The 23,400-nt window shown below is 45.9% G+C and overlaps 1 protein-coding gene across 3 annotated transcripts; it reads right to left on the bottom strand.

Moving 5' to 3' along the window:
• Nucleotides 1-218: 218 nt before the first annotated feature.
• Nucleotides 219-21,720, bottom strand: LOC121673158 (ATP-binding cassette sub-family A member 10-like). 3 transcript variants are annotated; one of them, XM_042046241.1, is made up of 38 exons: nucleotides 21,288-21,709; nucleotides 20,675-20,885; nucleotides 20,097-20,255; nucleotides 19,769-19,869; nucleotides 19,325-19,551; nucleotides 18,851-18,989; nucleotides 18,299-18,484; nucleotides 16,656-16,803; nucleotides 16,037-16,205; nucleotides 15,455-15,513; nucleotides 14,948-15,058; nucleotides 14,684-14,859; nucleotides 14,278-14,397; nucleotides 13,785-13,923; nucleotides 13,580-13,670; nucleotides 13,163-13,302; nucleotides 12,477-12,596; nucleotides 12,135-12,330; nucleotides 10,953-11,119; nucleotides 10,124-10,251; nucleotides 9,631-9,768; nucleotides 9,011-9,019; nucleotides 8,498-8,668; nucleotides 8,052-8,162; nucleotides 7,298-7,426; nucleotides 6,289-6,357; nucleotides 5,814-5,905; nucleotides 5,234-5,354; nucleotides 4,788-4,920; nucleotides 4,274-4,365; nucleotides 3,735-3,913; nucleotides 3,104-3,179; nucleotides 2,751-2,845; nucleotides 2,171-2,290; nucleotides 1,780-1,920; nucleotides 1,448-1,527; nucleotides 1,312-1,367; nucleotides 219-753 (listed from the first exon to the last, which is right to left on the bottom strand). In XM_042046241.1, exons 1-38 carry the CDS (start codon nucleotides 21,387-21,389, stop codon nucleotides 655-657), a joined length of 4,800 nt encoding a protein of 1,599 aa, XP_041902175.1. In that variant the 5' UTR covers nucleotides 21,390-21,709; the 3' UTR covers nucleotides 219-654. The 3 variants fall into 3 exon arrangements, with proteins under 3 accessions (XP_041902175.1, XP_041902174.1, XP_041902176.1); XM_042046240.1 differs by having other exon boundaries at nucleotides 9,011-9,124; nucleotides 21,288-21,707; XM_042046242.1 differs by lacking the exons at nucleotides 219-753; nucleotides 1,312-1,367; nucleotides 1,448-1,527; nucleotides 1,780-1,920; nucleotides 2,171-2,290 and adding an exon at nucleotides 2,297-2,588 and having other exon boundaries at nucleotides 9,011-9,124; nucleotides 21,288-21,720.
• Between the last annotated feature and the right edge of the window lie 1,680 nt (nucleotides 21,721-23,400).

Here is a 23,400-nt window from a genome sequence, read left to right as displayed (position 1 = left end):
AAGGGGCTCTGAGGAATCCCTGGAACCTTCTTGTCTCCCCCTGGGTCGTTTCCAGGGGAGGGACCAACAACCACTTGCCCCAGTGCAGAGGGAGGGCAGGGCAGAGCACTTGCTGAGTCAAGTAAACATCTCCCTGCCCTCTGCAGCAGCCGCATCCCCAGAGGAGGGAGCTGGAGCTGTTCCTGAGGGTCCACAGCAATGACAGATGAGGGTGGAACTGCAGTTTCTATAGAGACATTTATTGGAAGGGTATAAAAATAGAGTGTGGATTTCAGTAAGAACACTTTGTGGGCAGATAGTCCCAGACATTGGTGGGAGAGGAAGCCAGGAGGGAGGCAGTGTGTCCAGGTTCCATGATGCACCCAGATCCAGAGAGATTTGATCCCCAGAGATGGGTTAGGACCCTTCTTTCTGCAAAGCTTTCAGTCCTGCTGCTGCATCCTGCCTGGCTTGACAAGAGCTCTCACCAGAGCAGGCACTATTTTATCAACCAGCCTTTGGAAGTGCAACCTGGAGCAGAGCTGAGACCCCTGCAGAGCGCAGGTGGGACACCTTCTGCATCAGAGAGGAGCCTGTTCCCCTCTCCATGGTACACTGAGAGCGGCAGTAAATATGTGCAGTTTGGTTAATGCTGAGCAATGCATAAATGAGCATTTAACAGTCCTCCTGCTGCAGCTGCTTCCAGTCAAAAGTCCCATCCAAAGTCAGATCAAAATTATCCTTTTCCTGCTCTCGGGAGAGCTCCAGAAACACCTGAAATGGGCAAGATAACACTTGGGTTATTTTTCTGTGCTGCTCCTTTGCAGGAGGCGCAGCTCTGCAGCCCCTTGAGAGGTGTGGGGTGGCTTTGTGGGGGAGCAGGGGAGCAGCAGCTGAGCCTCCTGTGCTCTCTGGAGTAACCACACGGGCACCACCTGCCCACAGCTGTATCTGTACAGGTTTTCCCCACCAATGGATTGACTTAAACATTCCTCATCTTTGCCACCAGCCTTGTACAAGCAGCAATAAATAACCTGCTGTTTCCAGGGCACCCAGAGGGGCTGGGCACGGGCAGCACTCATCCCTGGGTGTGCTGTGTGCCTGCCTCGGCCAAGTGGGGTCTGAGATGGATCCAGAATTGTTCCCATCACGCGAAGTCCCAGCAGTAAAAAACCCAAGCCATTTTTCACCATTTTACCAGCAGAGAACCCCTCGCCCACCACCCTCAGGCAGTTTTTTGGTGGAGCTGCCTTTTGCCACTGCACCAGCCCAGGTCTGGCTGCAGCTTTTGTCCCTGCTCCTGCCTGTACAGCACAAATAAAAATCACCTGCCTGAGTCAGAGTATTCAAGGAGAAGCTGTACTCCTCGAGGCTGCAGCTTCGTTTGGCTGTGGAGGAAGGGGAAGAGGGTTGAAAAGAAGCAGTCGCTGTTCTGCCTTTTTAAAAAGTCACCTGGTTTTGCTCTTACCTTCCTCCAGCTTGGAGAAGGACTGGGACAGGGGCAGTGCATCTTTCATTGGGACCTTGTAGACAAGCAAAGAGGGGAACCTTGAAGAAATAGAAGAAAAGGTGATTCTTGCTCTGTATTGAGGTTCTGGGATCAAACCTTTATGGATTTATGTATGTCTTGTTGCCAGGATCACAGGAGGGCTGGATGTGGTGACATTATGAAATCAGATCCTTTACAGGGAGCTATTTATCCCTCTCCAGCTGAGATCCTGTGTCTGGCCCTCACACCAGGCATCTTTTTAGGGATGAGGAAGTGTTGAAACCACTCCTCATCCCATATTTTACAGTTACCTCTCCTGACGGGCTGCACCGGGGAAAATCTTCAAAATCTCAGCATGCAGGACATCGGAGCTCTCTGGATCCTTGACCTTGATTTCCAGGAGATACCCTTTGCCAAACTTGTTCTTCAGGTACTGGATGGAGCCAATGCACCTGCAGGGCAGGGAGGAACAGAGATGACTGAAATAATTGTCTCCTCACCACCTGCTCCTTCCCAAGAAGGGAACCTTGGGAGCACTTCATAAAAGCAGGTGAGGCTGGAGGAGAAGCTTGGCCATGGTTTAGTTGATGAGGAGGCCTTAGGTTAGGTCCTAGGTTGGACTTGACGATCTCAAAGGTCTTTTCCAAGCTAGTTCATTCTGTGATTCTGTGATTTCCAGCTCAGCCAGGTGCTGTCACCCACCGGAGCTGCCCGGCCACCAGGATGGCCACGCGGTCACACACGGCCTCTGCCTCCTCCATGTAGTGCGTGGTCAGGACGGCTCCCGACTCCTTGGTTTTCAGGGCATCCCGAATCGTTTTCCTGAGGACCGCAGTGAAAAGAAAAGAAAAAAATTAAAGTCTAGCACTCCCTAGAAATATCAGACATTGTTCCTATGCCTTTGTCCATCCAAATGCCTCGCCCCTAAAGTAAGAATAAAATTTCCACATGCAGCAACTTTAGATCAATGAGCACATGGTAATGCCTCGAAATAATGACAAAAAATACTTTTGACTCGAGTCTCTTTATGAAATCTTCCAAATCCCATTTAGGACTGTCCTGAAGCTTGCAGAAAGGATGAAGGCAAAATGGGTTTTTTCTCTCCTTGCTCATTCTTGAGCTGGAGAGAGACAAGAAATTATTTTCCAATAGAACCATTGGCACGTGAGGGACAGCACCATCAATGGATGGGGTAAAACCCTTTTTATGTCATTTTAACATCAACTTTTGGCTTCCCACCCCTTTCCCACCGTGGCGGCCCAGTGCCTGGGTTCCTGCTCACCAGACACGGCGCTGCCCGTTGGGATCCATGCCGGTGGAGGGCTCATCCAGGAGCAGCACGGCGGGGTTGCCCAGCACGGACAGCGCCACACACAGCTGTGACACGGAAAAGGGGCTCAGCCAAACCTCCCACACACCCTGGCACCGTGTCCACACAGAGCTGTGCATGGTGCCTCCTCATTTCTGGGAGCTCTGATTTATGGGAAAGGTGGGAAAGGCTCATTTCCATCACCCCACCCAACCCGGTGCTCTCCCGGGGAGCTCAGGGCACAAGCTGGTTGCTCCACTCAGGAAGGAGAGCTTTAATTAGTGCTTGAGCATTGCAGTGCTCATTATAGGTAACCCAAAACACACCTTCCTGGTTATCCCAGCAGGTAATTTTCTGACTTTTTTGTTTAAGTAGTCTTGAAGCTGCAGAGCATTCACAATTCTGCAGGGAAAGGGAACAAGTGAAAAAAGAACATTTTTGTTATTCTAAATCAATACTCTCATCAAGGGTTCCCAAAATGACAAAAAAAAAGAACTTTTCTTCCCTTGCTCTTGACTCCTGCTTGTTTTCATTAAATATTTATTGTGTTATTAAAATGCAAGTGACTGTTTGAAGCAAAGTGTACTGAGTAAGCCACAAGCGCTTTTCTAAATCCATCATCAGTGTCAACAGCACTACTGACACTACTGTCAGCTGAGCAGGCAACACTGCAGCACCCTTTCTTGTGGTGCCAAACTCCAACATCAGAGATTTCAGAAAAGCTGCCCAAAGACAACATTCTTAAAAGGGCATTAGTGCTGAATTTATCCCCACCAAATGCACTTAGGAAAATTGGAGGTTTTCTTAACCCACTCACTGCACAGTGAGTGGGTTAAGCATTTTTGCAGCTGAGTTTCCTGAGTTTCTTTCAAGGTTTCCTCTGGGAATTTTGACTCTCTGCTCTCCTCCCCATGACCAGGGGGTGGAACATTGACCATCCCAACCCTCCATCTGTACCTGTCCACAGCAGCAGCCGTGTCCTCCTTGCACAGCCCCTTCACGGCCGCGTAGACCCTCAGGTGCTGCTGCGGGGTGAGGTCCGGCCAGAGGGGGTCCTCCTGGGGGCAGTATCCCAGGAATGCAGGGGCCTGCTCCTGGAGCTGGGAGCCTCCTCCGTCTCCTCTCTTCATCAGCACCTGCACAACCAGGCTGGGCATTGTCCTCTCACACAGTGCAAGGGGTGGTTCAGGGGAGGATTATGGGATACAGTGGGGTTAAGGTGAGGAAACCCACGTGGAGGGAGTGATTTCACACTCTTCTTAAATAGAAACATGTCAATCAGGGCAGATCCAACAGCTTATCAAAATCAGAAGTAGCTCACAGTAATTTTATCAATACATTATTTAATTTAATAGCACGATGAACTCGATTAAAACCTTGATCACTAATAATGCTTTGACAAAAATTGTAGCCTTGACAAAAATGATAGCTTAGCCTAGGTGCAAGGTTTGGATTTTTTTCATGGATCCATCCCCTTTCCTCCAGATATCTCCTACCTGCCCAGCAGTCAGGGTTGTCTCTCCAGTGATCATTTTGATAGCTGTGCTTTTCCCAGCTCCGTTGGGCCCCAGAAGTCCTAACACTTCTCCTGCAATCAATACGTGTAATTTCTTAGGACTATTCTCCATTCAAGAAATATACCATACACAGTCCCACAAAAGAAAAAATAGAAAAGACAGCATGCAAATATCAAAAATCATATAAACCAAATAAAGTACATGCTGAGAGAGCCCATGAGATTTCAACTCAAACTGGTGTGTGAATTGCTCCCAGGAGCTGCTGCTAAAGCAATCCCCTCTCCCCAGGATCTGCATTATTTTAGATATGGACAGCCACAGGTAATTAATAAAATGCACCCACACCAAGTTGTTCATTAACATATCAACCTCAGACTGAAGGTGCTTTAACAACAAATAGAACAAATAGATTTGACCTCTCTGTCCTTGCTCAGGTAACTGAGGATCTGCGGGGAATTAGCTCGGGGTTCAAGGAGACAGTCCCAGTTCTCACCTTTTTTTACACAGAAGGAAAGGTTTTTGGTGGCTGTTTTCTTCTTCTTCTTCTTCTTCTTCTTCTTCAAAAATGAGCCAGCTTTCTTTACTTTATATTCCTTGCACAGATTGCTGACTATAATGACTGATTTCTGAATGCGAGGAGGAAGAAACAAGGCGAATTTATTATCTTAGACAGCATTAATCCTTCAGCTACATTTTCCATTTAAAAGGCAGAAAACCTTCTCAAGATCTTTGTTTTATAGTTCACCAGGAATATGAGGTGCAACAGGACACTTTATTGTCCAGGTTCCTCTCAAGAGCTTTCTTCTCCTGATCAACCCACACTTTTGGGAGTTTGATTTTCCCAGTGAGAACAGCACAGCCAGAGCATCGGCCTGCCCTGGTTTGTGTTTTACCAGGTACAAAATCAAACAAAACAAGAAGGACAACACTCAGGGGTACCTCCTCCTGACTCGGAGCCACCATGGCATTTCTCACTGCTTCCCTTTCAGCTCTAACATCTTCATCTTCATCCTCGAGCTCCTTGGGGTGCTGCTGGCTGCTTTCTTTTCTTGGGGAAATCCTAAAAACCCACCAGATTTGGCTTAGGATTTTGTTCTTTTACCTTTGTTCTCTATCAGTGCATTTTGGGCAGACCAAGAGTGAATTTCTCCATGATTGAATTTATACTATAACTATTGCTATTCATATTACAATAATTCTTTCTGATTTTATACTACTACTACTATTATTACTGATAATAGCAATGACAATAATAAAGAATATTTATAATCTTTCTTCTTTGTACCAAAAAGAAGCTGGTACATCCCACAGCATAGGCAACATCCTGTGAAGGCACTAACAAACCTGAAAGCTGTTTTATATTATTACACCACTGTCGTATTTAAGGGGCTATTTAAGTCATTCAGAAATCACCATAATAAAAAAAAATTAAAAACGAGCACAATTGCAATGATGTTTTCAAGGAGAAGCAGTGGGGTAGGAGTTTAGATCTCACATGTGCATGTGTGTTGATACAAACCTAAATATTGGGTCCTGTCTCAGCACTGCTTTTCCATATTTTAACTCCAAAAAGCGAAGAAGAAGAATGAAAGCCACAGAATGGATGTAAGGCTGAAAAACAGAGGTGCCACATTAGCAGCCTTGCCTTCCCTCCCACCACAGCTGGCACTGAGGTGGTAGCAGTGCTATAAAATACATGGGGGAAACGGAATATGGGAAAATGGAGGCCACTAACACCAAAACTCAGGGTAATCAGCACTGCAGAAAACTCTAAGGGCAGGAAAACCCCAATTCATAAAATAACAGGGCAGCATGAAGTGATCTGGGCTTATTTCATTTTGCCTTGCCCATTTCAAAGGTGTGAAATTATTTTAGCAGAGGGGCTAAAATGTCATCCAGACCCACCCAGATCCTCCTCCTGCTTCCTCATACCTGAGGAGGGGGTTTAGGAGATCCACATTCCTAAATAAAAGCAGTGTTAAATGTTTTCTTACTGCAAAGACAGCAAACAGCACATCACTGTCTGGAGCTGTACGAGATGTCTCAGTGTCCTCCAAGAAAATCTGTAAGAATAAAAAAATTCACAATGAAGAGCTGTAATTCCTTAGTATCATTCTGGTTAATGAAGTAATGTTCAAAAATGCTTTGAAAATTTGCAAAACTTCTGATTCACCCCTAACATTCACATAGAGATGAACAAGTGCAGATGCTTGATTTTGGGAACCTTGGTCCTGCACCAGAACAGGTCACAGCTCTCAGTACCTGGACCAGACTCTCCTTCCAGATGTCCTATCCCAGGAAAGATCTGGTCTCCTCTGCTTTGGGTCCCCTGGTCCTCTGCTTTGGAGAAGAGGTGGGGGTGAGTGGGACAGGACAGAGGAAGGGTCTCTTGTCCTTGGACTTTACCCCTCAGTAATTTATCATTTATCAACAGTGTTTGTTGCACCACAATGGGGGGTTTGTTAAATTCTCAGCTGACTTTCCACCACTCCCCTCAGCTGACACAGAGTAAAGCCCCTTGTGAGTGCTCTTAATTCTCACTCAGGTTTGTTCTATGCAAAGTCAGATTCATGGCTTCAGATTTTATCTTAGGATTGGTCAGGCCACGTTGATGGACTTTGTGGCTGCTCCATCCTTGGCATTGTCCAAGGCCAGCTTGGATGTGGCTTGGAACAACCTGGTCTAGTGGAAAGTGTCCCCTCACATGAGCTTTAAGGTCCCTTCCTAACCAAACCATTCTGTGGTTCCATTCTATGACTCTGCATGGAAAGAATTAGGAGTTTTTACCCAACCTGCAGTCACAGCTGCACAAGAAGGAGCCCCCAGCCCTAATGAATAGCTGGAAAAATGAGATCTGAGCTGAAACAGTCACTAACAATGCACTCTGGAATATCCCACCCAGGATGAGCCTTCCCAGACTGCAGCACGCAGTTACCACCAGACTTTGGTCACAAGGACCCAGGCTTGTGCTTTGGCCTCTCCTTGCCCAGAACCACCACTCACCTGCTGGCCATCGATCACAAAACCCATCAGGGGGTACATGGGAACCAAGAGGGACAAAACATAGAGGGAGGTGCTGGCGCTGCCCACGAGATCCAGGATTCTGCTGATGAAAAGAGAAATAAAGCACACCTGGAAATAAAACAAGAGGGTAACTCAGCTGATGGGAAGGGTTACTCACTGCTCTTTAAAATTGTGTGTCTAGCTCTGCAATTCCCTGTTGAATTTATAAAAATTGACAAAAAATGAGAAAGATGAGAGGCAGAGAGGGCTCAGGAGATCTTCAGCTGTCTCTGCCTGAGGGTTGGCTGCTGCTTTGGGCCAGCTGGAGAGACTTCTTCCCAGGGACAGGGCTGCTTCAGGCAGAAAAATCAAACACGGGATCCCATTCTGTTCGTTCCCATCCCAATCCATGCCAAATCATCCATCTCCTTCCAGGTTGGGCTTGGATGATCAGTGCTAGCCTGATGGCTCCTGTCTCAACACTTTACATCTCTTGGATGTGGGGTGTTCAGCAGAGTGATAAATTTTGCCTCCATTCCTGCACCAGTTCAGGTTAGATCCAGGTATTTCCCCGTGTCACAGCAGGATTCCGGGAACAGAACACAGTGACACAAATTTAATACAGAATTGGCTGCTATGAAACACACCCAGATTTATGTTCCATATCTCTACCTGGTGTTTTGACACCTAGCTCATCCTTAAGATCTCAAAATGTCTGCAAACCCTGCAGTGCAGTATCCAACCATGTGCTCACCACTATCAGGATAAAAGACCAAAGATCACAGCTCCATCCTTTGCGAGAGTTGAAGGAGATCACGTAGATTAAGAGAACGAGGGAAATTCCATAACCCAACGTCCCCACGACCTACAGGGCAAAAAGGCTTTTGTTGGAGAAAATGGAGTGATGTAAACCACCAGAAACCCATCTATAGCAATGGGGATCAGTGGAAATGATCCCACAGTAAGATCAGGGCATTTAGAAATTACCACAATCCTTTACTCTGAGGTGTAAAGGATGTATTAAGGCAAGATTTATTCCTTTTATTTCCAGCTGGAGAAACCGAAAAGGTAGGAGGTGAAACAAGAAGGTCAAAGTGTTCCAGAACCATATGCACCCACAGTGTCTCACCTACCCCCTCCCAAAAATATTTTCCCTCAATCCCTCCCAAGCAGACCAACAGGCACCAGAATGGGACGTACCAGCAAGAAGAAGGTGCTGGCGCTGCCAGCAATCTTGTTGCTCATGGCAAACTGGAGCCCAAACATGGAGAAGAGCAGGATCCAGCAGAGTGGGATGTCCACCAGTGCCTGACCACACCAGTAGGCCGAGGGAAAGAGCCCCGAGATGCGCAGCTGGGCACGAGCTCCCGTCTGGGAAGGCACAATTTGAAAAGGTAGTTTATTGTCGGTGCCTGTGTGGCCAACTGCACCCGTGGCAATGGCCCCAGGGAATGAAAACGGAATAAAATCTGTCACCACTGTGATTCTGGGCTAAGATTCGACCTCGTTTTGTCTTTTAATATTTTGTGCTGGCTGCAAAACTTCTCATGGATCAAAACACCCCAAGCTGCCAATCATAGGGCTGGACTCAATTACCTCAGAGGTGTTTTCTAGCCTAAACTATTCCCTGATGCTGTACTCAAACATCCTTCTGGCAATGCAGCTGTAATCCCTTCTGCCCACCCCAAACCTGCTCCGTTTCAAGGAATTTACCTTACAATCCTGTGTGTAGCCCATTGCAAAGTGAGGAGGAAAACCAGGGAACAACAGCAGCATGTAAATGAAGTAAACGAACATAAAATAATCCCAGTATCGTGGACTGAACAGCTGAAAACACAAGAACAAAGCATTTGCGGAAAATGCCTACCACTCATCTTACCATTGATCTTACTGCATTTCTCTTGGATTACAGGGCAGTATGAACAGTCAGAGGGGTTTGAAACCACATTTTGGAAGGTTTTCCTGAACCAGAGCCCTGAAAAGTGCTTGCTGGTGAGGAGAGATGGGTGCTGCAGGTCCCACTTCTCTATCCCAGACTTGTGAGAAGCTCTCTCTTCCATCAACTGATGGGCCAAAGCTTGAATAATGTGCTGGAGAGAATAAGGAACCTCCTGGAGAAAACCCTCCCATCCACCCTCTCCATCCAGCAGCCCTTGAGACCCACATGGGAAAAATCAGATCTGGTTTTCCTGAAGTCAGATGTTTATTTTTCCAGAGGCACCATGGAGGAAGGTGGATTTACATGTTCAGACAGCCCTACAAGGCTTCCTGTTAAAATCTGATGAATTAGTGAGACCTTAAACTGTTTTTTGACACCTTCTGGCTTCACTTACAGAGAAGAATGGGTGGCTCCAGATCTGGATGTGCTGGGTGGAGTTGAGGGTTCTCAGCAGGGCGTTGCTGATGATGTTTACCAGCACTGGGAAGCAGTTGATGGCCTCCAAGTGACACAGCACAGTGAACCTGTAGCTCTTCAAAGAGCAGGAAAACAAGGTGAGAACTCCTGGCTTTCCTCATCTGCAGGGAAGCAGTAGAAAAGGAGCACACCAGGAAAATCCAGGCCTGAAATAGCTTTGCTTATGCCTTGTTGGCTAAAAAACAAATTATGAGGTGTTGGAAGTCTGTATTGTTGTGCTAAAAATGTACATTTTGAGGTGGAAGGTCTCCTCTCAAGCATGGACTTTACTGCTCAAGACACTTCCTAATTTTTGTACCTGTGGCACAAAAAGTCAACAGGCCCATCCCACAGGGAGAGCTGATGGAGGCACCTTGCTTGATTGTTCAATTGTTGTGAGGAAACTGGAGGGAGAGAAGAAAAATCCTCACCTGACCTTCGCGGGAGACTTCTATAGCCCCGTTGTGTTGTAGTTCCTCTGTGATATTTTCCTCCTTTGCTATTTCCACTGTAAGATCCTGGCTCTGGAGCACATGGATGAAGTCATCAATGCCTGTGCCTGGTGTGAGGGCCAAAAGCAGAGGAATTATATCACTGGAAAACAAAAGAGTCTTTGATGGCTTGATTTTTATTTTTATTTTTAAATCCATGGCCACCAAACAAAACGAAAGGAAATCTAATAACTGTGGGCATCAGCCAGCACATGTGTGGTGGATCATTGCACGTTAATTTTTGGGAGCTAATGAGTTTCAGTCTGAATTGTTGCACTGTCTTTTTTTTCCCCCCAGCCTTTTCTGAGGTGCTACAAAATGAATTTTCTTTTGGGACTGTCTGATGAAGATATCAATGTCATTCTCTGGCCAAATAGCATGAAATAGCATCCATTCATGGGAATGTTGAAGGTGAAACTCTGAAAGCAGCCCATTAATTTGACTCAGCGTTAGTGAGCCTGGAGTGTGGTGCGTGCTTTGAAAATCCTACACTCTGAAATTGTTTGGATAGAGACCTGGATTTGTGGCAGGGAGAGAACCACGTCTCCATCTTACCTCACCTGCTCTGATATCCTCTTTCACATCTCTCGTCAGGATCTCACCAGCTGCTGAAGCCACAGTAGGCTGTGATTCCTCTCTTCCCTCATTAAAACCCCCATCCCCCCTTGGATCCTCTACATCTACAACCGTCTGCTCTGTCCTGTATTTTCCTTTGGAGCAGCAAGAAGCCCAGAACTGGGAAGGATGAGGGAAGGCTCATTGACCTCACCTGTGTGGTTGTAGACCAGCAGGGTGGTGGGCTCCAGGTAGGATCTCCTCCCCAGGGGCAAGAAGTACTGTGCAGGAGAGAGCTGCCAGGCACTCACACTCAGCAAGCCAGCCATCATGCACAGTTGCAACACCAGAGGAAGCAGAAAAACCCCATAGAGCAGCAAACTGCATTAAGAAAGAGATGAATAAACAGTCTGAGAAGAGATATTCAGCAGAAATGCGTTCAGAATGCATTTGTGTGTTGTTGTGTGTTCAGGTTACCCAATGCTCTGTTAAAGACTTCAGGCAATTTTCATAGGATCATGGAATATCCTGACTTGGATGGGACTCACAATGAGCATGGATCCAACTCCTGGCCCTGACACCACAACAACCCCACCCTGGGCATCCCTGGCAGCGCTGTCCAAACGCTCCTGGAGCTCTGGCAGCCTTGGGGCCGTGCCCATTCCCTGGGGAGCCTGGGCAGTGCCCAGCACCCTCTGGGGGAAGAACCTTTCCCTGATATCCAACTTCACTCTCCCCTGACATAAGTCCAGCCATTCCCCCAGGCCCTGTCACCAATGATGAGAGAATTTTATTTCCAGAAGCCTCAAACCTTGATCATTCACCAAATAATTCAAAATGTAGCAGGGAGAGGATCTCAGATTTGGAGTGCTCAACTTTTTAGGGCATGAAATGCCTTTCAGACTTCCTTTAGATACAAGTTTCTCATAAATCAGCATATTCCTTTAGTTCCTTGTGCCTCACCAGAGAACTCCAGCCTGAACACCAGTGGGGCCAAATGAGTTCAAACACTGGCAACATGAGAGAATTAAAAAAAAAAAAAAATGCAGAGGAAGACTGAAAGTACTCTCTGTACACAATAACTTATTTTAAAACTCCCTCCATTTAATATAAAAGTATTTCTAAATGATTCTTTTCTTTGGAAAGAAAATGGGATTCTCTTCCATGAATTACTCAGCATAGAAATGAAAATGCACAAAAGGGAGATTTTGTGTTACTGGCACTGGAAAGGAAAAAACTTTCCCCTCCTCTGAGTGCAGATCATTCTCAGATCATTCCTAGCCAAGACCTCATATCAATTAATCCAACCTCATCGAAACTGGGGTGCGGAAATTGTCCCCCCGGTGTGACTGTGTCCACTTCCAGACCTCCAGGAGAGAATCCCTTTGGTACTTACATCGACTGCAGGGTCTTCACAGAGCTCTTGAGCTTGAGGAAGTGCACCTGTGCCATGGCAGAGACCTGCTGCCTCCAGAGGGCCAGGCCCTGGACCGACGCCTTCCTGGTGTCCGAGAGCAGCAGGGAGCCCGGCCTTGCCTCGTCGGGGCATTGTGGTCCTGCTTCTGCCCACTCCTCCCCAGGGATGTGCTCATCTGCAGAGAGTTTCCATGTGCAAATTTATGTCCAAGCCCAGCTTCTAGGCTGGGATTCATGAAAAGCTAAGAGCCGCCTTTGGAGGTTACTGCAGAGGAGCTGATCTCTTTGGCTGTGGGTTGTAAATTCACAGCCACGACTGTACCTTCTTGAATCGCTGTGGCTTCTCCCTCCAGCCTTAGGAACACATCCTCCAGGGTCGTCATGCTGACTCCATAGTTTATAATTCCCTGCTCAGAGCAGCTGTCGAGGCCACTGAACAGATCTGCAGGACAGAGACAAAATAAAGGCATGGACACAGATGTTCAGATGAGTCAACCTGACTGGAGCATCTCCAGTGACAGAGAAAGCAACAGAAGAAGGAACTGGATAAAGGAACAGGACACAAAGGTGTGGAGGAACACAAAACTGCCACAGCCACCCCTCATGGAAGATGTTTCCCTGCTTAGCACCAACATTTTGGACTGGTTTTCATCCTCTGTGGGATGGTCAGGCTGAAGTGATGGGCACGGTGGGTGAGGAGCGGGTATGGAGGAGCACAGGTTGTGTGAGGTTTTCTCTTATCTCTGTCTTTTCATTTAACAGGAAGAGAACTGAACTCTCAGTAACACCTAGCCCAGTTTAGCCTGCTGGGTTTGCCATTGCGAACAGTAGAAAAGCATTTGTTGCACAGTTTGATCTTAAATGTATGATAAAATTGTGGGGAAAACCCAGACTGAGACAGTCCTGATGCGATTCTGTAGAAAACCTCCCTTTGCCTTTCTCGTTCCCCACATTTGTTGTTATTTTTTTTCTCTATGGTTAATTCTCAGTTATTTTCACATACATTACCTGGGAATTTATTCACGTTTTCTAAAGGCAGTTTATATCTCAGTTGATACTGGCTGTGTCCTGAGAACGTGGCGTTGGGGATGTGCCCTTTCACCAGGGATGTCACATTCTCTAAGCCACAAGACTCACTGACGTGGATCCTGTTGCGTGGGAAAAAGACAGATGTGGAATAAAAACAACCCAAACAAAGAACAGCCACCATTTTATGGATGCATAAAAAGAAAACTCCACCAGTCTTCATTCATACCCTACTCTGGATTAACTAACCCTAACCCTTACTGCTGTTTCAGTTAATGTAGCTGAATCTGAATGCAGTTAATTTGCTTGTTTTGATGACATCTGCTCTAGGGTTTCATTAATTCTGGTGTCCCCTTGTACTTGCATGCTGCCAGATATTGTTGGGGCTGAAGGAGATACCTTAAATGATAGCAAATCCCCCATTTTTTCTTCAGGAACAGAGAAGAGCCAACGCACTTCAGCCTCCCGTGCGAGATAAAAGCCTTGCGGTCTAGAGGAAGGAAAATCCAAAGGAATTCATAGTGCAGAGCAGTTGTTCCCATCTTTTGGGGCTTTGTGCTCCAGGGTTATCCTGCAGGATGCCCCAGACAGAGCCTGTGCTCACCTGCCAGGATATCGGCCTCATCCATGAACTGGGTGCTGAACAGGATCACCCGCCCCGCCTGCTGCTCCCGCAGGAGGCTCCACACCTGGTGCCTGGAGAGAGGATCCAGCCCAGCCGTTGGCTCATCCAGGAGCAAAACCTGCAGGAAGGATGGAATCAGACATTCCTCATTGCTGGAGCAGCTGCACGTCTTTGGGGTTTGGTGTTCTGAAGGCAAGAGACCCAGGGCATCTTTTAGACAAGGGCAGCTGTTCTGTGGGCTGGGAGGGGTCAGGGAACTCTCTCTGCTTCAAAACATGACTGGCAAGGTGGGTTATGAATGAAACAACAAAAGAAAATATGAAATGTATTCATTTTAATACTTATGAGCACTTTAAAGAAGTCTGAAATCCTAGACCCAAATACATGCCCAGGGTTTTAGTCATGTCAGACCTGAATATTCCCAATTTCACAGAGCCATGCTGTCCCAATATCACAAAGCCTGCTGCTTTACCTGGGGGTTTCCAAGCATGGCTATTCCGATGGATAACTTCCTCTTCTGCCCACCACTCAGTTTCTCAGCTTGAGTGTCTTGAATGTTGCTGATATCCAGCAGTTCCAGAATGTTTTGCACCTAGAACAGCACAAGGATGTCCATTCTCAGCAGCCATTGTCCTCCCATCCTTTATTAGGGTGGATTTAGATTTATAGCAGGTATCAGGAGGAAATCCTTCCCTGGGAGGGTGGGCAGGCCCTGGCACAGGCTGCCCAGAGAAGCTGTGGCTGCCCCTGGATCCCTGGAAGTGTCCAAGGCCAGGTTGGACAGGACTTTGAGCTTCGATTTTCAGAAGGTCCAGGTGGATCCCTTGAGCTTCCCAGTGCAAAAGGAGCCACTATGGAATGGTGGGGAACACACTCACCTCTCGCTCTACCTCTTTGGACTTGATGCCCTTGATTTCTGCAAAAGTTTTCAGGTTTTCTTTCACTGTCAAGACCTCAAACTGTGTGTTGAACTGCGGGCAAATCCCGATCATCCCTCTGATCTCCTCCCTGTCTCCCATTTCGGAGAGTCTGTAGTTGTATATGGTGGCAGAGCCTGTTCACCGGGATAAATGGGATGAGGGGGAATGAATTGATCTTTACAGATTTTGGATCAAGGCCACTCCATCCCAGCCTTCTCCTACCTTCTGAAGGGAAGCTGAGCCCACTGAGCACGTTCAGCAGCGTTGTCTTTCCAGCCCCACTGTGGCCCAGCAAGGCCGTGATCTGACCCTCATAAATGTTTAAAGACAAACCTAGAACAAAAGTAACACCAAGTTTGGGAAGAAATGAGGCTTGAATTGCCCTCACTCACTGCCAAAAGCAAGAGAAGTCAAGAAGTACAAGAATTAAGTAGTAATAACCAGCACTGAGCAGGGCAAAGCTCTGCAGATCTTTAACTAAAGGCATATGGGGTGGGTCCGTATTTAGCAGAAAAGACAGAAATAAAACAATTTTAAAAAATAGAAATATTTCTTCTCTTTAGTCTTATTAAAAACAGAAATCAGTAAAAGCTGAAAAAAACAGTGATCAGTCACATCAATTAATATTTGACATAAATTTTCAAGCAATGCAAGTGCTTTTTTTCATTGACTGACTGTACAATGGTGTTTCCTTGTCTTTAACAGGAATCAATCCCACAGCCTCCTTACCTCTTAAAGCTTCTGTCTTCTTGTCCTTCTTTTTATAGGCTTTTTTAATATTGTGGAGCCTAAAAGGAAGGTAAGGAGGTTATTCTTTGGGGAGTTCTGTAAATGCTCTTCCCTGATGCCCTTTTACATTCCTATGGCCCTCAGGTGACAATGACAGAAATGGCATGGAACAAATAGGAGGTGCTGGAAAACAATGCTGAGATTCACAGGTTTGACAGGCCCTGTGCCCAGGTGTGAACATCACAACCTGGCACCAAAAATGGGGCACCAAGACTGGCAAAGACAAGGCCCAGCCCATCGCAACAGAGGACAGGTTTACAGAAAAAAAACCCTGTTATTTTTTTAATCTAAATTTACCTATATTTCATCATTAGTGACCAGTCTGAATTATCTTTTTATCGCTAGATTTTCTCAGTGAAACATTTTTATCTCTAATTTTTCTCTGTGAAACAGTGTTTTGCAAGAGCTTCATGAACATGAAAACTGCCTGGAAAAGTCCAACCCGAGCTGATGGAAGGAGCGGGGATCAGTGGGAGCACAAAACCAGAGCTACCAGGCACCAGCAATTCCTTCTCTCTTAACCTGATGGCCTCTTTCCCCAGGAATTCGGGGGGCACAGGTTCTACATCATCCCCAAGGAGCTCCTCAGGGTTCGCTGTGGATCTGGGCACGTCCGTGGTGGAGCCTCTCCTGCTCTTCCAGTACGAAGCCTTCAGGCAGAACAGAGGAGGGTCTGGAATCCCATATTTGCCTGCCAGGAAAGCAAAAAGATGTTCTGTCACTAACCAAAGGCACAGCCAAGACACCATCCTAGACTAAACATTTAGGAGATTCAAGTAAGTACAAAATTGGTGCTTTTTCCAGTCAAAAGCCCCCGTGTTTAGAGCAGAGGTAGAGGAGACCAGAAGGTTGGATTCAGGCCTTTCTCTAATGAATTCAAGACTTTATGTATTACATTATGACATTGTAATCTCATAAATAGTTCAACAACAGCATAATTAGAAAGAGAAAATGTTGAATAATTTGTTGTCATTGATTCTGTGAATTGCCAGCATGCGCCAGTCACAGAAAAGTCACTCCACAACATAATACATTTCTTTTAGTCCAAACCTTGTTTTAGTTGACTCAGAGAATGGAGCAGCCCATCATTTCCTTGATATATCCCATGCAGTCCATGTAAATAAAAAGAAATCATTCCTACCTGGCAGAATTTTGTCGAAATACAGAGCCAACAGCATGTACAAGACTGAGTCAAACACCAGCAATACGTATGTTGAAAATAAAAAGTATGCTTCCTCCATAAGGTTGGAAAAGGAGAAACCTATTCCATATTTCTCTAAATTGAAAATCTGAAATAAAGGAGAAAGAAGAATGAATTTCAGGCCGGAAAAAAATGCACATGACATCGAACCATGGCTGCAACTGTTTGTTAACCCAGAAATAATCTGCAGTACTGACCAACTGCTCTTATTTTCCTTCTAAAGGGGAAGGGGAATAAATTTACTCCATGCAGAGATCTTAATGCTTTCATCCAGAATTTTCCAGAACAATCCAGAAAGAGAAGAAAAGATCATAGTTTTTGAGGTCCGTTCAGGAAACCTGGTATTGGCACCTTTGATGTGACAGAGTCACGACAAAAATGATCTAATTTCCATAATGATTGATGTAACCATATGGTGAATTAACAAAGTCAGTCTCTTCTTCTGCTGGTGCAGAAATCTCCTCTCCCAGGCAGATTTTTTATATATATATATATCAAGAAATCAAATATTAGATTACCAGAGCTAGAAAGAGATATGGAGATATGACTAATGGAAAACCGTGAGACTGCAATTTATCCAAGGTGGGGCTGGAGGAAGGGCAGCAGCAGCAGGAATGCAGAGCTGGATTTGCACAGTCCCTGCTGCCAGGAGGAGGGGAGTGGCTGGGCAGCCAAGGATGCTGTCCCTGATGCTCCCGAGGATAATGGGGCTGTTGTGTGCAGGGATGGGGCTTCCTCGGGGTCATGTGGAAGCTGCAGAAGTGCACAACAGCAGATTTTTTTGTGCCGGGGGCCCTGCTTGTCTCTGCATTCATCTAACTTCAAAGCAGGGGAAGGGGATGGGGGCGTTGAAGCTCCTCAGTGCTGCCCAGCAAGAGCTCAGCTCACGTGGGGGCTTTGAAACAGGCTGTGGAGATGAGTGAAAAATGCCTGAAGGTTTTACAGCTGGATTCTTGAGCTGAGGGTAGGAATTCCTGTGCCTTTCTCTACCATCAGGGGAAGGTTTGAAACACAGATTTAGAAGAAACAAAGATTTTAGTTATAGGCTAGCTGTGTTGAAATTAGTTAGAATAGGAAGGAATTTGGGCCCAGCTAGAGTTAATTAAAATAGTTAAGAGAGCTGGACCTGAAATGGGTTTTAAGATGTTAGTAACTTAGCGGTCACTAAAGTAACTAGGATTGTTAAAGTTCAGAGAGGCAAAAAGGTCAGAATGAGGAAGATGAGCATACTTCATCTTTTTAAGACCACTGACCCAATTCAAGACCACCACTCAATTCAGGACACACACTATGCATGCTTAATGACACTGAAGCTCATTTCCATACGAAGCGGAGAATGGGAGGTGTTAATGTTATGAATATGCATTTGTATTTTGGATATTCATAATTTTTGTAAATAAAAAGCTTTGTGTTTGCTTGTATCGGGCCCTGCATCTTAGGGAGCTATCCCACGCAGTGCCTGGCGCCAAATAAAACATGCACTTTCTAACTCTAAACTGTTAGAGAGTTTTTGTCTGTCTCAGTTAGATGTCGATATCAGATCGATATTCATATTTTGGTAAGTCAGGTTCAGCTGCCCGTACCTTGGCAATGCCAGTGTTGAATGCAAAAGGACACATGAGACCAAGAAACCACTTCAGTGGCTCTGGGACATCTTCTATCAGCACCGCCAGGCTCAGGAATCCAAAGATAAAGATGATGAGGAACCCCACGGAGCTGACAAGCTTGGAGGTCCTTAAGAGGGAGCAGAGCATGAAAACCAGGTGGATCTGTAAGAACAGAAGTTTCCTTCAACCACTGAAGGAAGTAAATATCCTTAACAGCAGCACTTCCATTTGCCAGGCACCAGATCTCTGGTGAGCTGAGTCTGTATAATAAAATCCACTAAAGCCCTCCTTAGTGGGTTGAGCTGAGTTTCAAGCTGGGCCTTTTGTATCCAAACAAGGGCCTGTCAGCCCTTCAGGCTGCAAATCAAATCTCTGCTGCTGGCCTAGAAAAGCCACTCAGCTGTTCCAACCAGCGTGGCCACACAAACATCCTGAGAACTGTGCAAAAGGCTCTGGAGCAATGCTTAGGCTCAGCAGCATGGTAATAAATCATGCGGTGAGGAAATCTGGCTTTAAAGCCTGACTTACACACGCCAGGCCATAGAGGAAAAACAGGAGTGAGACTGCAGGGAAGCTGCTGGTGTAGAAAGGCTCCCACAGCACGAGGGCCGTCAGCAGGCACGAGAAGATCAGCACATAAAGAGAGTACAGCAAACTCCAGGAGAGCCTGGGGAGGGAAAGGCACCATCACCCTTGTGGTTCATTAACAGCCCTTGTTACAGTTTCATCTGCAGGTCAGAATCATTTTACATTTAGTTATTAGTTATTAGTTTTTTTCCATGGAAGTAATTTCTCTTTCACATCCTCAGAGCAGACGGCCGATCCAGCTTAGGAGGAAATACCCCAGGGAGAAGAGGACACCACTGCCATGCTCAGCCCTCTGCTTTGTCCTTCCAGTACTGGAGAAAAGTTATGAACGCATTTAACTGATTAACTGACTGCTCAGGTGCCCAGGAACTGACAGATTTTTGGGAAACACATTCCAGTTAAAGAAGAACTCACCAAAATGCAATGTCCTGCAGCCCCATGGTCCTCATCAATACTTTGAGCTTTTTCTTTTCTCGTGTAACATTCCTCGATAAGAAATACATGAAGGGAAAGAAGCACATCACAATAACGACCATGAAATAGCTGTACTCCAGGCTGATGGAGAAGAGGATGCTCTGGGACTTCATTCGGACGCCAGCAATGGATTTCATTTCTTCCCAAACAGAATGATTTGCCACCATCTATAGGAATTCAACGTCAATAGATCAGCATTTTGTTTATTTTCTGCTGTGAGGTCCATTTGTATAAGGAATGTTCTGCTTCATCCTCCTTGCATTGACTTGTTAAAGCAGCTTTATTTTCTGACAAACCCCTTGCTATCCCCATGGTACAGTTTGCCTTTCCTGTATCATATTTAAAATAAAAGGATGCCTCCACCAGTTCCTAAATTGGATTTACCTCTATAATAGCAGCATCAATGCTGGACTGCAGGGACAGGAAGCCTTTGTACCAGTACTTGGGGCTGTTGCAGTACTTCGGTGAGAACTCGTAGCAGCTGTCTGCAAGGCAAAGGGCATCACACGAATGAAAAGTAATTAGGTTTTGCTATTAAACGTGATGACAAGAACGCATTGGCACTGTGGGAAACTCTTCAAATGAATGGTGACAAAAAATAACCCCAGACCAAAACACCCAAACCCCCAATTTATTCCATCACTTAAGAGTCATGAATTATTCCCACCTGTCCACTCCAGGCAACCACCCCGAAATTCTCATTTCGCGTTACCTATGTATCCAAAGACTTCATTGGGAATAACCACGTGGCTAGTGGGAAACCTGAGTTGGTAGGAGAGGTTGTCCTTAAATACAACCCCTATAGTTTCCTCATTTGAAATCCAGGCTTTCTCCATGGCTCTCTCATCATCCAGTTCCTCCAATTTTATACCTGTGGAGCATCAGGAAAATACTGCCATGAGATTTTGTGAGTCTGGAAATGTGTCCGCAGCACTGAGGGAATGTTCTGCTTTCTTAGCCCTGCAACTCCTCCTTTTCCAGTTCTCACCGGACAGGGAGGCAGCTCCAAATAATTCACAATTTACCAATTGAGAAGAAATGCACCTCCAAAGAGTGAACCAAGGTCTTTTAAAAGAATTAGGGAATATTAGGTAAGGCAGAGCTTTACAGTTCAGAAGGGCACATGGTCTCACAGGTAGTTTAAATCCTGGAGAAGAAATATTTGTGAAAACGGAGGATTTAGGATGAATTTTCTCTCCTGGTCAAAGGTGTTAGAGAGCAACTAAAACACAGCATGCACACAATAGGTTAAATAATGACAAAATTCAATATTTAAAAAGGAAAACCCACCTGTCATGACAGAGCTGGAGGCCACTTTATTCATGATGTGCCTCGTGGTGGCAGTACCGGGGGTGAACATGATGGTGACCCCGGTGGCATTGAAGGCAGGGTCATCCAGTTGCCCCAGGTGACTGTAGGGCACTTCGGGGTAGGGGACTAGCACCATGAACGAGGACGCGATGAACACCAGGAGCAGGAAGAGCAGGGACAGAATCCACTCCTACACCAGGGAGAGCAGGGAGAAGAATTTCGTGGCAGTATAAAAATATGTTCTTTGTGGGGTTAAAATACAAACAAGAGGAATTCAGTCTTTGTGGGATTAAAATACAACCAAGAGGAGCTCAGTCACACCAGTTTCCAGGATGTTAATGAAGAGACTCTTTGCAGTGTGCCCATCACCTGCTCCAAGAGCCCATCTGTGCCCTCATTTGTCACAAACCAGACATAAATATCACCAGTTAAAAAAAAATTCAAGTCTCCAAGTGTTCATTACCAGCAAGGCTTCTCAAAAGTACTTTAAGTTCTGATTTTACCCAAAGAAATTGGTGTTCAGGGGCAGGCAGGGATTGGGCACTCTCAGTAGTTAGCTACTATTTTGGTTTAATTTTTAATTCTTTCTTACCTGAAAGCTCTGCATCTTCATCCTCCACTTGACCAGGACATTTTTCCACAAGAGAATTTTAGTTTGCTGGAATACACTTACACTTCTCTGGAGCGTCTTCATCTTTGAACCTAGAGACAATTTCTTCTTGAAAATTGCTTTCAAATACAGCAAAAAGCTCAACCAGCAGCAGCTGCTTTTAGTTGCACAGTCCTTGCAGATGTGCAGTGGCACTTTCTCTCCCTTTTTACAGCAAGAATAAACTCAGATGTTGTGTGCTGAGCACAACCGCCCCCGCAGCACAGGGTCCAAGAGACCTCCTCACCCTCAACACACTCCAACCCTCACAGCTCAGCAGCAAACGCTGCTAAAAATCAGAATTTCAGGCTTCCATGCTGCAGCACGGGGAGTTTGGGAGGAGTTACTGATGAAATAAAAAAGGGAGTATCACATTACATGACCTAATCGGCTTGGGTGGGCTTCGTAGACAAGGAACAACAACAATTTTGTTAATTAAAATCCCTAAAATCCTTTTGCTTGTAATTTTAATGTGCTGTAGGCTCAACACCAAGAAATGTTGAGCAACTCCTGGCTGTGGTGTGAGCTGAACTCTTTTGGAAAACAGCATCTGTTGAAGGAAACTCAGAGCCATGAGAGAACAAATTCTTGGAAGTGCGTGGGAGAGACGGCACTGCTGGGTTATTCACGAAAAATCAGAGAAAAAACCAAATGGCCACGAGCACACACTGATGTGTTACCCCAAAAGACAGGGCAGATCCTCCAAATGACACGGTCAAAGCAAAACAAAGATTATTTTGCCTGGTTAATGCTGGTGGTGGGAACTGAAAGAAGTAGAGCATAAAGCTGCCTGTCAGATTTCTGCAGATGAGATATCTGCTTATTAACCGTCCATAAAATAATCATGAGGACCTTTAATGAGCACAAGGATGAAGCACCTCTATGCAAAAGAGCTCTGCTTACACGGCCAAACTGCTCTGCTGTCACATCTGTAGCTAAAATCTCCTTTTAAACAAAATCCTGATCTTCTCTAAGTGATTCTCAGGTAGAAATATCAGAGCTTTTACAGATCTAATCCTTTCAAGCCTTCCTGTCATAGGGAAGGAAGATTTATGTTGTCCTGTTCCCCTGGGGCTCGAGTCCTCATGGTGCTGACAGGCAAGACAGAGTTTATCTTCTTGCAAATATTTCTACTCAGCCCTCACGGGCTGAATCTCTGTGTGAGGAGACAACAGGCGCTGGGATGCTGGAAAAGCAGCTGTGGCAAAAGGGCAGCCCAAGGTGCCTGCTGGGAACACTTGTCCTGGCACTTTGGGAGGGTGAGGCAGGGATGCCAGCTCAGGTGCAGGAATCTCCTGGTTTGCCTTCATCTCTAAACAGGCTTTGTTTCTTACAGATGATCCCACTAATCCCAGGTATATAAAAATTTGAATTTAGCCTGTGTAATAACATCTAGATTTCCCTGAGGAAAGTGGGGATTTAAAGTTGCCATCTCTTGGTTGCTTTTTCAGCCCCCAGAAGTGAGGATTAGGATGTTGTGTGTCACCCGTGCACATCTCCCCCCTGACACAGGGTTTGTGTCACAGCTAAAGCAGGTTTCCAGTTTGTTTTGATATGGAGTAACCTCGACAGGCTGACACCCCCAGGAGATCCTGGCTGGAATGGAGAGCTGGCACACCAGGAGCTCATCCCAGACGTCCCGCATGCCCCTCGTGTGGTCACCCCTCAGGGCTGACTGACCCTGGCCGTGCTGCTGCAGAGTTTGGGCAGCTGGGGGAAATGCAGTACAACTGATTTCTTTGCTCCTGTGATACTTCAGGGGGAATTTTTAAGAGCATAAGACAGACAGAACTTCCAAATTCAAACTTTAGCCTGCATTGGAGGTAGGGAAAGAAATCTGCTCCTTGTATGTCCTGGATTACTTAAAATATTGAACTGAACCTACTGCTTCTTCTTAGTGCTGAGAAACACTGGAAATAAACCTCTGCCATAAACTGAGCTCCATTTGTGTGATATTTCATCTCAAAGTAAGGTTAAAAAGACTCTCTAAACACCCCTAAGCTTAATCACAAACTTAACCTATTAGAAAGATGCTCTGTGCCCCACCTACACATTT

The sequence above is a fragment of the Corvus kubaryi genome, unplaced genomic scaffold (genome assembly GCF_017639235.1).
Source record: "Corvus kubaryi isolate FWS band 111438036 unplaced genomic scaffold, C.kubaryi_AGA036_p1.0 65250, whole genome shotgun sequence".
NCBI lineage: Eukaryota > Metazoa > Chordata > Aves > Passeriformes > Corvidae > Corvus > Corvus kubaryi.
Note: the sequence above shows the minus strand (reverse complement) of the source record. Positions and strands in the feature narration are given on the sequence as shown.

Bases quoted from the DNA above. Each gene is read 5' to 3' on its own strand.
- LOC121673158 (XM_042046240.1), bottom strand. From the start codon at position 21,389: ATGAAGACGCTCCAGAGAAGTGTAAGTGTATTCCAGCAAACTAAAATT. The intron at 20,886-21,287 runs GTAAGAAAGAAT...TCCCTGGTGTAG, and splicing joins TGAAGATGCAGAGCTTTCAG to GAGTGGATTCTGTCCCTGCT. The intron at 16,804-18,298 runs GTACGGGCAGCT...CCTTTATTTCAG, and splicing joins TCAACACTGGCATTGCCAAG to ATTTTCAATTTAGAGAAATA.